General features: G+C 35.1%; 1 protein-coding gene across 1 annotated transcript; it reads left to right on the forward strand.

The window, feature by feature from the left end:
- Positions 1–416: 416 nt before the first annotated feature.
- Caf1-55 (chromatin assembly factor 1 p55 subunit) lies at positions 417–6,945 on the forward strand. The gene is made up of 10 exons (XM_073088648.1): positions 417–575; positions 723–900; positions 1,385–1,500; positions 1,885–2,089; positions 2,269–2,343; positions 2,775–2,957; positions 3,447–3,564; positions 3,932–4,062; positions 4,496–4,673; positions 5,349–6,945. Exons 1-10 carry the CDS (start codon positions 554–556, stop codon positions 5,439–5,441), a joined length of 1,299 nt encoding a protein of 432 aa, XP_072944749.1. The 5' UTR covers positions 417–553; the 3' UTR covers positions 5,442–6,945.
- The last annotated feature ends 6,484 nt before the right edge of the window (positions 6,946–13,429 follow it).

The raw sequence follows: 13,429 nt of genomic DNA on the forward strand, positions 1-13,429 counted from the left end.
AAAGTATTTTAAAGAATTATTATTAAAAGTATTGTATAAGTTATGGGTAAACGAGTTTTTGTTAAATTATTCATATTTATTTGATATTATTTGACACAAATATATTAGTATATAGATTACTTAATTTAATAATCACACCAACAGCGCAATACATATTGTATTTAATAGAGCTTTAAAAGTCTTATTACTTTCTTTTTATTTTTCTGAGGTTTTCTAAAAAAAATTTAAAGTAAGTTTTGGGGACACGTATGGCAGCCCCATCTTATAATTAGTCAAATCATACTTTTATTATTATTGTTTTATATTTAGAATAAAGATAGAACTGGTATTGTGGCATTTATTATGACATTTATTTTATTTTTGAAAATAATTAATGATTTTGCTCCTTAACGTGTAAACTTGTAATCATTTTCTATCTTACCGGAAGTTTGTATGCTGTCGCCGAGGAAGAACGCTGAAGAAGGATTGTTGTTTGGCGCCTTTACGGGGCCGGTTAGATTTGCTTGTATTTTCGTAGCCGATTATAAAGAAGTAGATATTTCTACTAAATATAATGGGTGACAAAGGCGATGGAGGTAAATATAATCACTACAAGTAGCTGATGGATGATAATTGAAAAAGCGCAGTACAAAGCCAAATTTTGACAGCTTCCCCTGGTTTTTGGTTATTGGAATAATATATTTCGTTGGTTTCGGTGACTGTATACGTTTTGGCTTTTGTAGAAACCTTCGACGATGCAGTTGAAGAGCGAGTCATCAATGAGGAGTATAAAATATGGAAGAAGAACACTCCATTCCTCTATGACCTGGTCATGACACATGCTCTGGAGTGGCCTTCCCTGACCGCGCAGTGGCTCCCAGACGTCACGAGGCCCGAAGGAAAGGACTATTCTGTGCACAGGTAAGTCTTAATTTTGTGAATTATAACCCTTTTGTTGTACTTTTTGTTACTTAGATCTATGAAACATTGAAGATCTCAGAAGTTTTCATTATGAACTCATGTTGATAGTATGTTTTGTAACTCAAAGGTGGATAAAAATCAAAACTATGTTAATTGCCTTTTTTATAAGCTAGGAGTAGCCAACAAGCTTGTAGTCTATCCGATGGTAGGTAAGAAGTGACTGCCACCCATGAACATTTGTTAATAATCGACCCCAACATTTCTACCTGAGGTTGGTCACAAATATGCTGCTACCCCTGAGTTCAAAACTGGAATGCTTTAAAAAAGTATAAGTAAAAGTGTTAGTCTCCCTTACCACACCCTCCAAACCAAACCCCCGCAGTGTTTAAATTGTTGTTATCAGACAAGTAGGTGTAGGTAGGTATTTTTCCCAAATAGCCCTAATTTCCTCTAAAGAAGTACTTCAGGAATGTTTCACTTTCAGGTTGATCCTGGGAACCCATACATCAGATGAGCAGAATCATCTACTGATAGCCAGTGTGCAGCTTCCGAATGAAGATGCCCAGTTTGACGCTAGCCATTATGACAATGATAAGGGTGGTTAGTACATAAAGCTTATTGTTGTGTTTGAAAACATTTAATCCATTTACAAAATGTGAATTTATGCAATATTTCTTAATTTATTTCTTTTGGTAAAATTTGATAAATCGAGTATTAATAATGCATATAAAGGTAATGTTTAAGACGTATGATTAAAAAATATATTTTTAGATATAATAAAAATGAAAAACTTATACATCTGGGGGCATGACCATACCATTCTTTTTTCGAAGCAATTCAGACCATTTTCAACCCCCCTTAACTTTGTTGTTAATAAAACTAGAAACCTGAATTTTTGGGAACCAAGCAGGCATTGCTTAAACATAGTTAAATTTACCAAATCAATACTAAAATGTGCATTAAATACTTGTTTTCTCATTTCAGAATTTGGTGGATTCGGTTCTGTATCAGGCAAAATAGATATAGAGATCAAGATTAACCATGAGGGTGAGGTGAACAGGGCAAGGTACATGCCCCAGAACCCTTGTGTGATCGCCACTAAGACTCCCTCCTCTGATGTGCTGGTGTTTGACTACACAAAGCACCCCTCGAAACCTGAGCCCTCGGGAGAGTGTCACCCTGATCTTAGGTGAGTAATGTTTTTAAGTACATTATTATCTCAATACTAAGGTTTCAAGGGTGCAAAGGGCATTTTGCCATTGTAGTGGCAATTTTTATTTTGTCGTTATAATAGTAGTATTAATAGTTTCTTATATAGAAATACAACATTTTTGGTATGAAAGTCTTTTATAAACAAAATTTTTTCAGGTTGCGAGGCCACCAAAAAGAAGGTTATGGTTTGTCATGGAACCCAAACCTGAATGGTTATCTTTTATCAGCAAGGTGAGTAAGCTAAGTTTGCTTTATCTATTTTTTGAGTGAATCGTAGAATTGTGCGTCTGAATTTGTACACAGTGAATCCATGGTTTGTGTGCGAGTATTTAAATGTAATCCATAGAAATGTGACATATTTGTGACGCGTTAAAAAAACTATGTGTCATCTATGAACCGTAAATTTATTGTTGTTGTATTACAGACGCATGTTAAACTTTGTGTATGCATATGCGTTTGTTTGTTTCTTTGTTTTAAACGCGCTCCACATTCGCGCGAGAATCTCGCGAGAACGCGAGAAAAGCACGAGAAACGAGAATGTGGAGCTGATACGAATCGGGTTTTTCTCGCGTTCTCGCAAAATTCTTGAGAGATTCTCGTGAGAATGTTGAATGGGCTTAACAGATGTAACTATTTTAAAACATGTATATTCGGGTTTCCAGCGACGATCACACGATCTGCCTGTGGGACATCAACGCGACGCCGAAGGAGGGGCGCGTGATCGAGGCGAAGTCTGTGTTCACGGGGCACACGGCGGTGGTGGAGGATGTGGCCTGGCATCTCCTGCACGAGTCGCTATTCGGTTCTGTCGCTGATGATCAGAAACTCATGATTTGGGACACTAGGTATTGTAGCTGTGTAATGTAATTTGAGATTGTTATGTCAACTGTGGATGGACTAACTCATTAATATAAAAAAATGTAAAAAACAGTTATTTATACATTTTTACATACATGGAGACTGGAATAACCCATACAGAAAAAAATGTTCCAAAAATTTAACAATATCAGGACTTGGATAAATGTGCCGCCTAATAAGTCTCAACATCTCAAAGTTTTGTTTTACATTAGCAATTAACATTACTACCAAAATTCAAAAAAATTATACAGAAAAGATTTAAAACATTAAAGAATAAAAGTTCTTTGTAAATTAGTAGATTTAATTCAATTTCATTTCCTTCAGTTTCGCCTGTCTGTTTCATCTTAAAAAGATTTAACAAGGCGGCAAGGATACTTTTTACCTTGAAACTATTAATAGATCTCACAAACAAAGTGTTATTTTATTTCTGATTTTCTATTTAGACCAGAGTTTGTAATATACTATTTTTATTACAGATGTAACAACATGTCAAAACCATCGCACACAGTTGACGCTCACACTGCAGAAGTGAACTGCTTGAGCTTCAATCCATACTCCGAGTTCATACTAGCCACAGGCAGCGCTGACAAGACTGTAAGTAATTCCTTAAAGGAAGTTTTATTCAGACAGTTTATTGTATTGTTTTTATGGAAGGTGATAGTGATAGTCCTTTTATCAATTTACTCCGAAAATATTGTCGTCAAATCTTCTAAATAACAGCACTGCTCAATACTGCTATGTTCTGATTGATTGAAGAGGCACATAACTCGCATTTTTACTGTGCCATGACACTTATCCTAATCATAGATAATTAGAAATGTTAGTGGGTGACAGTTGCCTTTTACCATCAGATGAATTGCAAACCTCCTTGCTACTTCCATATTATAGAAATAACTATAGAAAGTTTACTTTACGCCTAAAAATCGGTAACTCGCTTATTAATATTCTAACAATCCACCAGGTGGCGTTATGGGATCTCCGCAACCTAAAGTTAAAATTACACTCGTTCGAGTCGCACAAAGACGAGATCTTCCAAGTGCAATGGTCGCCGCACAACGAGACGATCCTTGCAAGCAGTGGCACAGACAGAAGGTATGAATCTTTTTTGTTCATTTGTATCTCTTTTTTGAAAATGGCAGAACCCTTTGTGGTTCGTCTCTGGCGGCGCATCTGTGGCCGAGCTCAGGTAGGAATATGGTATCCTATCAGGGGTTGATCACATATGTCCAAGGGTGTAAAAATGAAAAGATATAAAAAGGCGAGCTTAATGCCTGATGACATTCTCTGCCAGTCAACCGTAGCTAATCTATTATCTTAGTGAAAAGCTGTTATAGCCTAGTGTTTTTCAAATTCGACTTAACACTGTAATTACCACCTCTTTTGATTGGATTGGACGGTTTTTTTTGCTGTGTTTTGCGGTTTTTTTTTTGCGGTTGTGCGATTTTAAACTTTGCGTTTAAGCATATTAGGGCTATAGTCGCTATATGTTGATGATGGTTGTTAAATTGTGGATTTGTATTTCTAGATTGCACGTGTGGGACTTGTCAAAGATTGGTGAGGAGCAGACAGCGGAGGACGCGGAAGACGGTCCTCCAGAACTGTTGTTCATTCACGGTGGACACACCGCTAAGATATCAGACTTCTCCTGGAATCCCAACGAGCCCTGGGTCATCTGTTCTGTCTCCGAGGATAACATTATGCAGGTATGGTTTCTATGAGATACAATCAAGTGGCACAAAATTCAGTCAAATATATTGCGTTGAAATCCATGGCACGCATTACAATTTGTTGTTACTTATGTAAAAAAATCTCTTTATTAACAGCACACTGTTGTATCTTGGTTCAAAAAGTTTTGAAAAAAAAACAATATTTATTAGAAGGAATTCCAAATTTAGGGTGTAAATAGTGACATCAAGCAGAACTTCAATCCCATCTGGGGTTCATTATTATCTCGAAATGCGATCTTCACCCGTGCTGAACAAATGCGTTTTGGTAAACTTCACAGTAGGTTTTCTCACGATTTTTTCCTTCACCGTAATAATTTCTTACGTACGTTCGTTAACTATTAACTAACAAATGGTCACGATGATAGTAGTGATAGCCAAGTGGTTAAGAAACTCGGCTTCTCGATCGATGGGTCCGAGGATCAAATTCCAGGCATGCATCTCTGATTTTTAAATATTATATGCATATTAGAAACTAATTATCACTTGCTTAAACGATGAAGGAAAACAATGTGACGAAACCTGCACATCTGTGAGATTTATAGAAAAAAATCTCAAAGGTATGTGAAGTCTACCAATACGCACTATGAGAGGAGACCCGTGCCCAGCAGTGGGACAATAATGGGTTGTTGATGATGATGATGATGTCCGCAGGTGTGGCAAATGGCGGAAAACATCTACAATGACGAAGAGCCGGAGACGCCCGCGTCGGAGCTGGAATCTGGCGTCAACGTCAACCACGGCTAGAACACAACCACACTACAACTGGCTTACACAAGATAACGAACGTGGATACTGTATTTACTGTCTCTAAAAATTGATAAAAACAAACTCTGCGATGCATTTGCGATTCTACTGGTGCAAATGTCCACAGGCGTTGACTGATTTCCATCATGTAGCCAATCTGATTGCTATATATAACCGTTAAAAAACCGTGAAAATTTTAGTTAATTTTATTAGACATAATTTGATACTTCTAGGTGCAAACGATGTAATGGATATTGAGCAAATGCACTTTTTTACTTTTTCATTAAAGTAATGTTCTTTACGTCCTTAACTCTCGGATTGATTAATTATTTAATGTAAATATTGGGCTTTTACACGTATATAATAATTACTGAAGTCGATTGCCCATTTGCTACAGGCGCGTGAGCATTAGTGTTAGCTACAGTCTTGTCGCGTAAACTACTGAACAGTAACTTAAGCCGTTAACGCTCGGGCGTCCAATTTGTTGTTACAGAGACCGACGAGCGATAAGTGTTTGATTCTGTTCAATAGCATTCAACAGTCGATTGTACGTGTCTATATAAATACATTTGGTACTAAATAGTCGGCGAGCAACAGTCGCGTCAACCACTATTTAATCTGTAAAAACCAGTTGCTCGAGCGATGATAGCTATTAGGCATCAGTTTGTGGAAAAAAAAACCGTATGTAACATTTTGCATGCCGTGGGTCGAATACTTGTGTAAGCCAGGCTTCAGTACTGTGAGACATCGGATATGTACGGCAGACATTTTACAAAAGTTTTGGACCGCCTAGCCTTAGAGGAATATTGGAAATGCCTATGAATTTATTTATAAAAAGAAGTAAAGAATTTGTTTTAGTTTTCATTGGTTACATCTCTAATTGATAAAGTAATTAATAACTTGGTTAAATTACTTGGAAGAAATAAATTGAAGAAATATATTATTTCTTTTTTAAAGCTGGATTTAATGTTTGTGTGTAGAAGTCTTGTTTCGTATGTTTCCCGTGTCTATGGCTAATGCACTGCATTGATGTTATGTCACACTCACACTGTTAAATGTCAAGTTGACTAGATACATTTGGTTTGTGCGTTGGTTATACCAAATATTTTCGAAAAAGAACTGGTTGTAATATAGAATTGGGGTGATAAATTATAAATATAAAGTAATTTGAAAAATATTTTTTGTTGATAAAATTTGGATAACAACTTAGATATTTTAAGTCATTATGCCGAGATCTTAAGCTTAAAACGCAGTGTGAGTGTGCCTTTACTGTGCTAGTACAGATTTGTAACATATTTTACACGTTTTAGATTAAGGTTGCTAGGAGTTATTGCATTTTTGTTTTAACACATACAATTTTGTGTTAAAGATACGCCAATTTCAACATGAGAGCTGCCTGATAGAACAATATTGGACAAATGTAAAAAAGGTAGTTCACAAACCCGTTCGATCTTCACCATGTATATATGGGACCATCCTAGGATTGTTATTCATAAAAAGCATGCATGATCAAAAACATTTTGCATATGCCGGAGATGTTATCCTAAAAATAATACACTACATTTATTCAAGACAGTAAAAATTTGAATTTTGAGTTTTTTAAAGTGGTCAAATGTTTTGTTCTTATTGAAAGTAGGTAATGTGTACTAATAGACCAGTGCCGAAGCCTTTAAAAATGGTAAAAAATGAAAAAAAATTACAATAGAATGAAACCCATTGGAAAAGGAGGGGAATATGATCAAAATGAAAGGAAAAATAAATTACGGTCGATCCGAGTTCGGGAAGTGGGAGGGGGTGAGCTTTTAAGGGTAAAAAATGGTTTATCTTGATTTCCGGCTAATCTACACGTCCTATGCGAAAAAGTTCAATGGCAAAGTTGTAGGTAATAAAAAGATCTACAACTTTTGTATTTGCAATTTTTTCACATAACCTCAAAATTTGGGTGAAAAATTCAAAAAACCAAGTTTTTGGTTTTTTATTTATATCTTTTTCAAAAAAATTTTTTTTTATACGAAATTTGGTGAAAACTTACCTTATTATGTCCCAAATACACTGTAATTTATTTGATTAAAAATATTTATTTTTTCGCCTTATTTTCACTTAATATCAAAAAAGCATCCTAATTTTCAATCGAAAATTCTGACGTCAAAATATCAGCTTTTTCCAAAAAGTTTGGGGGCTTTTTGTTCGTTGAAATATCTACTTTCTGATGGTGTAAAAAAAAATATACATAATTATAGGAAATGTTCTCTGAAAATGCAAAAAATTGAAAAAAACCCAAATTCGATTTTTTTTTTTATATCATTCAAATATATATCAAAAATATACGTCAGTAATGTATATTTTTTTTACACCATCAGAAAGTAGATATTTCAACGAACAAAAAGCCCCCAAACTTTTCGAAAAAAGCTGATATTTTAACGTCAGAATTTTCGATTGAAAATTAGGGTGCTTTTTTGATATTAAGTGAAAATAAGGCGAAAAAATAAATATTTTTAATCAAATAAATTACAGTGTATTTGGGACATAATAAGGTAAGTTTTCACCAAATTTCGTAAAAAAAAAAAAATTTTTGAATAAGATATAAATAAAAAACCAAAAACTTGGTTTTTTGAATTTTTCACCCAAATTTTGAGGTTATGTGAAAAAATTGCAAATAAAAAAGATGTAGATCTTTTTATTACCTACAACTTTGCCATTGAACTTTTTCGCATAGGACGTGTAGTTTAGCCGGAAATCAAGATAAACCATTTTTTACCCTTAAAAGCTCACCCCCTCCCACTTCCCGAACTCGGATCGACCGTAATTTATTTTTCCTTTCATTTTGATCATATTCCCCTCCTTTTCCAATGGGTTTCATTCTATTGTAATTTTTTTTGGTTTCAAAAATTATCGACCCTGGTCTATAAGTACAAAATAATTTTGTAGAGTAGATCTACGGTAATCCGAAAATCGTTTTACAAGCCACATAACTGGATGTATCATTGCACACATGTCTTATAAAGGAGTGAAAATTATAGCTAATATTTTTTTGGAGACTCAAGTGGTCTGCTCTGTGCATCCGTCAACGAATTTTTAAATCCGTCCGAAACATTTTCGCTGCTTGACTTCAGCTACTTAGAAACACAAATTATGTTTTTCGGACGGGCTTAAAGCCACATAGAACAGAAATGAAATCTTTCATCTTTCGTCGAACCTGCTCGTTGACTTTTCTTTCGTTTCGTCGACACTCCGGATTTCTTCCGATCCGTATCCGGCATTCGGATTATTAATCATAAAATTGGATGAAAATTATTATTAGGTAGATTTTTTATATCGATCAACAGAATTGATGGATAAATTATCTCCTGATGTCTATTTCATAATACAAAAATGATCCAATTTAATGTGAGTATGTTTTGGAAAAACTTAACTGTTTTTTTTTTAATTCTTGTTACAGTCGCGTTCCACATGATAAGGTATTCGTATTCATGTGTGGGTGATATATGGATGTGTAAGATTAATAAAATTGACATGTCGGTTGTAATTGATAACTATAAACTCATACATTTACTCAGTGTTATTTAGATAAATTTGTTAAAGAATTTTAAAACAGGAAGTCTTAGGAAAGTTGGTGTATTATATAGAGGCATGCACAAATCAACAAATTTAAGTGGAATTATCAAAATACTGCCAAGATTTGCTTAGATGTTCCATATGTGACAGTATAATATGTAAAAATTATCTGTATTTAACAAAATATATGTACATGGGAAGGTATAAAATAATTGCTAATATTGTAAAAAAATATGCTGGGCATAAACGATAGGTAATATAAAACAATGTCAACTTGAATAAGTACCGCTAGACAGAATAATTAGTCCTAACCTTTCGTGTATTGTACATTTTAAATAATAATAGTAATAAATCAAGTTGTTTAACGAGCCGTGCCCCTGATCACTGACATGCTTGTAATAGTGAGTACACTTTTCATTGGTTTAAGATCATTAATTAGCATAATCTTTGAAGATCTCATGTCGATCTCTAGACCTTAACGAAACAGTTATAACATAGTTGTGTACTAACGCTAAAATGTAATTAAATGTATTTAAATTTTGAAGTAATGTTCCTGTTGTTGGATGTGTTGGAGAACAAAAGGTGGGTACAGACTGCTGTAACGTAACAAACAATGTAACATGAAATGAGTATTTCATAAGTGGACGCAGCGCGCGTACGATAGAGCATGTATAGTCCTCGCCAAACTGCTAGTCCGCTCTGAAGTTGTTGCGAGCAGGTGTAGTCATACAACTTACTATGGCGAAGCAATTCATTTCTATATTCAGAGCGGACTAGTAGTTTTACGCGCACTGTACCCATTCGCATCTGTGGCATGCGCGCGGCGAACATAGCTGAGTCTGTCGAGAACATCGAAGACAGTACCGTTCTGCAGTACAGACACACGAGCCGTCCACACTGGTGCTCCGCGCAAACGCCGCGCCCTTTTGTGCTTGGCGAAAAAACCGACAAATGGCGATCGCATGGCACATGAGTTGAAATGCTCTTTTCGCGCGCGTAGTATGCACGGTTCGTGCGCAAAAGGCGTCTATACTATGGGAATTCTGCTACATTGCATGCTACGTTTCAGCAGTCTGTACCTTAAGATCGGGGGCCAATGTTCATGGTTTATATACACACGAATCTCAAACTCCTTTTCCAGTGAATTTTGAATGCAATTGGTTTTAAACTGTCTGTTTTCACACGTGCATATGGACCGTTGATATAACTTCATTATGTTATTCATTATCAACTGTATTATACAGATAACACTAGCCGTGATAAGTCAATTCCATTTTATTTATTATGTTATCCGGTAAGTCAGAGTCACTGGCGCACTAAGATTGTCGGAGGCCCGGGGCGGAAAGTTGCATGAGGCGCTCAGTCTAAGTTTTACTAATTTTACAAATGTCTAAAATGGGACTTGAGACATTTGTCGATCCCCTAGGACCAATGCCCCCCCACTTCCTTTTAGTCCGCCAGTGGTCAGAGTCACAGGAAGCTAGTTTCTTCTGGTCATTATCAGACGAAGTGCGATGGTGATACGGTTGTCATAGATATGGTGCGACTGACCGAGGGTATTTTATAATGTTGATGCAGTAACGGAATGTAATTTTAAGCTCTGCTAATTATTATTATTATGATTAAAAAGTATCGTAATAGAGGTACGTGTTTCATTTCAATAGAAAAGCGACATACGAGAACTTCATATGTGGCGACTTCCTGCTACTCGTCAAGAGATGGCGCCACGAGTATTCTGAATCACGCTATCGAAGTTTTCTCAACATCTTGTACATATACAAGTTCCCAAGTCACTGGAGTATCAAAAACTCCTGTATAAACTAAACAATCACTACATACTGCACTAAAGGTAGTGTGTAGCATGGGTATGAATATGCTGTTATGATAGTTTGTCGTCACATAAATAGTATATGAGAAAACCACGAGATACGATAACAACTTCTACTTTTATAGCTAGTTTGCGGATAGTCTTTCCCAATTATGTTACCTATACGCAAAAATTCAATCCTACTCCCTACTACTCCTACTATCTTACTAACAGGGTGGTGCAAAATTAATCATCCATTGATTTTGCGCGACTCTTTACTTAGACCTGTACCTATTTTTGCTATATTGTGTTCATTTCTTTTTCTCGATGACAGTTCTTCGAAGTGTTGTGACCAAATCCTTACTAATATTTAAAATCCGAAAGTAACTGTCTGTCTGTCTGGTTGTCTCTTCTTCACGTGTAAATCACTGAACCGATTTTAATGAAATTTTGTACAAAGGTAGTCTGAGACCCGAGAAAGGACATAGGATAGTTTTTATCCCGGAAATCCCATGGGAACTAGGTATGGCGATCTAAGATCGATTAATCGGAGAATCGATCGTTTGGACTCAAAACATCGATTATTTAATCGATATTAGTAAGGATTGAATCGTAAACTATGCATTTGATCAAGTGATGATCTTTAGCAAAGTTGAAGTTACGAATTTTCAGTTTTCTTTTAAACGCGGGCGAAGCCGTGGGCAAGAACTAGTAAGCAATAATATCGATCGCATATATTTATTATTAGAAAAGATGATATCTTTCAAGTATCTTCCACCAGTGTTGACAAATATTTGTGCCCGTTTTATCATATTTTCCACGACTCGATAGCTCTTAGGATAATATTCGACTGGAATACGAAGTGCTACCGGCGGAAATCTTAAGGAAAGTCTTTTCCATGACTTTATATGATCAATTATCTCATGGCGAACTACACCCTAATTAACAAAGACTACGTGGAAACGATAATATGTTTAACAATAATTTACACAGTACCTAAATGACACAATGATGTTTTGTGTTTCCCTCCATATACCTAATTATCCTTAATCCATATTCCGCAAATAATCTCTAGCCACCCAAAACTCCAACTAATATTATAAATGCGAAAGTGAGTTTGTTTGTATGCTACGATTTTACGCTTTAACTAGGTACCAAAGTGATCGTTATGCTTAGACATTGGATTATATGCAAATGCATAAAACGCCACTTCTTTGACGTCATTGCATATTTTAGTACTTTTTCATTGATAGTGCATATATCAGTAGTTATATGTATTCGGCGTATTGTTTTGCGGCGCCCAACTGTAATCTTACAGTTATGAACCATAGTTCATAACTGTAAGATTACAGTTGGGCGATGCCTCATTTATATGATTTCCCGTCCAATAAGTAAAAAGTTGTAAAATACCATATTTATAATCGCTGTACCATAATTATAACATGAATATTACGATAAGTTACGGAATACTAAAAGTATAGACGATGAATTTGATTTTTCAGAAATTCGGAAAAGTTAATTTTTTTTAATAAATGCATATATTTTCAACTTTTTCATTCACTTATAAAAATGACTTCATAATTATTTTAGTTTGGTAGATATTATAAAATATATAATGTTCACACTTTAGTAACATAAAAATATGGCTGTCATTTTATTATGGTTCGACAAAAACGAAAAATAATTCTAGATTTCTCGATAAAACTTGGCCGTAATGCCAATAACTAAAGACCCTAAAACCATTGACTGACTACCCTATATCAATTTGTGTAAAAAAACGTAAAACTTAATAATAAATAGCTATTTGATAGTGCATATTTCGGCCATATTTTGCTTTTTTAGTGCATATTTTTCCCTTTTTTAGTGCATAATTTGCATGCATATTTCGTCATTTTGATAGTGGATATAATCCGATGTCTAGTTATGATATTTTTACACATGTTGTCCGGGGTCCAGAATAGGATAATAATAGAAGGTACCTACTTCATCATCCCGGAAAATCGCACAGTTCCGGAGAAAATGGGATAAACCCGTTTTTTATAATTTGCTTCGTTTTCCTTAACTACCATTGAACCAATTGTTATTCAGATTGGTCCAGAATAGGATATTGATACATTCCGGAATATGGTACTGTACCTACCTGAGAAAATCGGAATTGAAACCCGATTTTTATAAACTATTTTTTTATGAACTCTATAATGGATTAACTCGAGTTTTCCTGAGATATATTAATAGCCGACTTTAGAATTATCTACGTATTAAACCAACATTCATTTTTAAGTAATTAATTCATACTTTACTATATGGCGCTGCACAACTAAAACATAGCAACAAGCAACAACTATTAGTATAATAACTTTCTGTAGTAAGTACTAAATTATTAAATCATTGTATTTTAATTGGTCTTTCACGTGTATACATTAACGCGAGCGAAGCCGCGGGAAAAAGCTAGTACCTAGGTACTGATACAAATATCCTGCGTCCATCTGTGTCACGTTCGAAAGTGTCCCTACAAAATATATATTCTCGTCACAGTTACATTATTCAGTCACAGTTTCATAAGCTTCGTCGAAATGTTGCGATCGTGTTTAATTTATTTCTTACTTGTGTCACCGCTTTGTGCTAA

The sequence above is a fragment of the Epargyreus clarus genome, unplaced genomic scaffold (assembly GCF_041222505.1).
Source record: "Epargyreus clarus isolate Ecla_fem2 unplaced genomic scaffold, WU_Ecla_fem_2.2 ptg000027l, whole genome shotgun sequence".
NCBI classification, from domain to species: domain Eukaryota; kingdom Metazoa; phylum Arthropoda; class Insecta; order Lepidoptera; family Hesperiidae; genus Epargyreus; species Epargyreus clarus.

Coding starts and splice junctions, on each gene's coding strand:
- Caf1-55 (XM_073088648.1), top strand. CDS start 554: ATGGGTGACAAAGGCGATGGAG. Junction 2,090..2,268: donor GAGTGTCACCCTGATCTTAG/GTGAGTAATGTT, acceptor AAATTTTTTCAG/GTTGCGAGGCCACCAAAAAG. Junction 2,344..2,774: donor GGTTATCTTTTATCAGCAAG/GTGAGTAAGCTA, acceptor TCGGGTTTCCAG/CGACGATCACACGATCTGCC.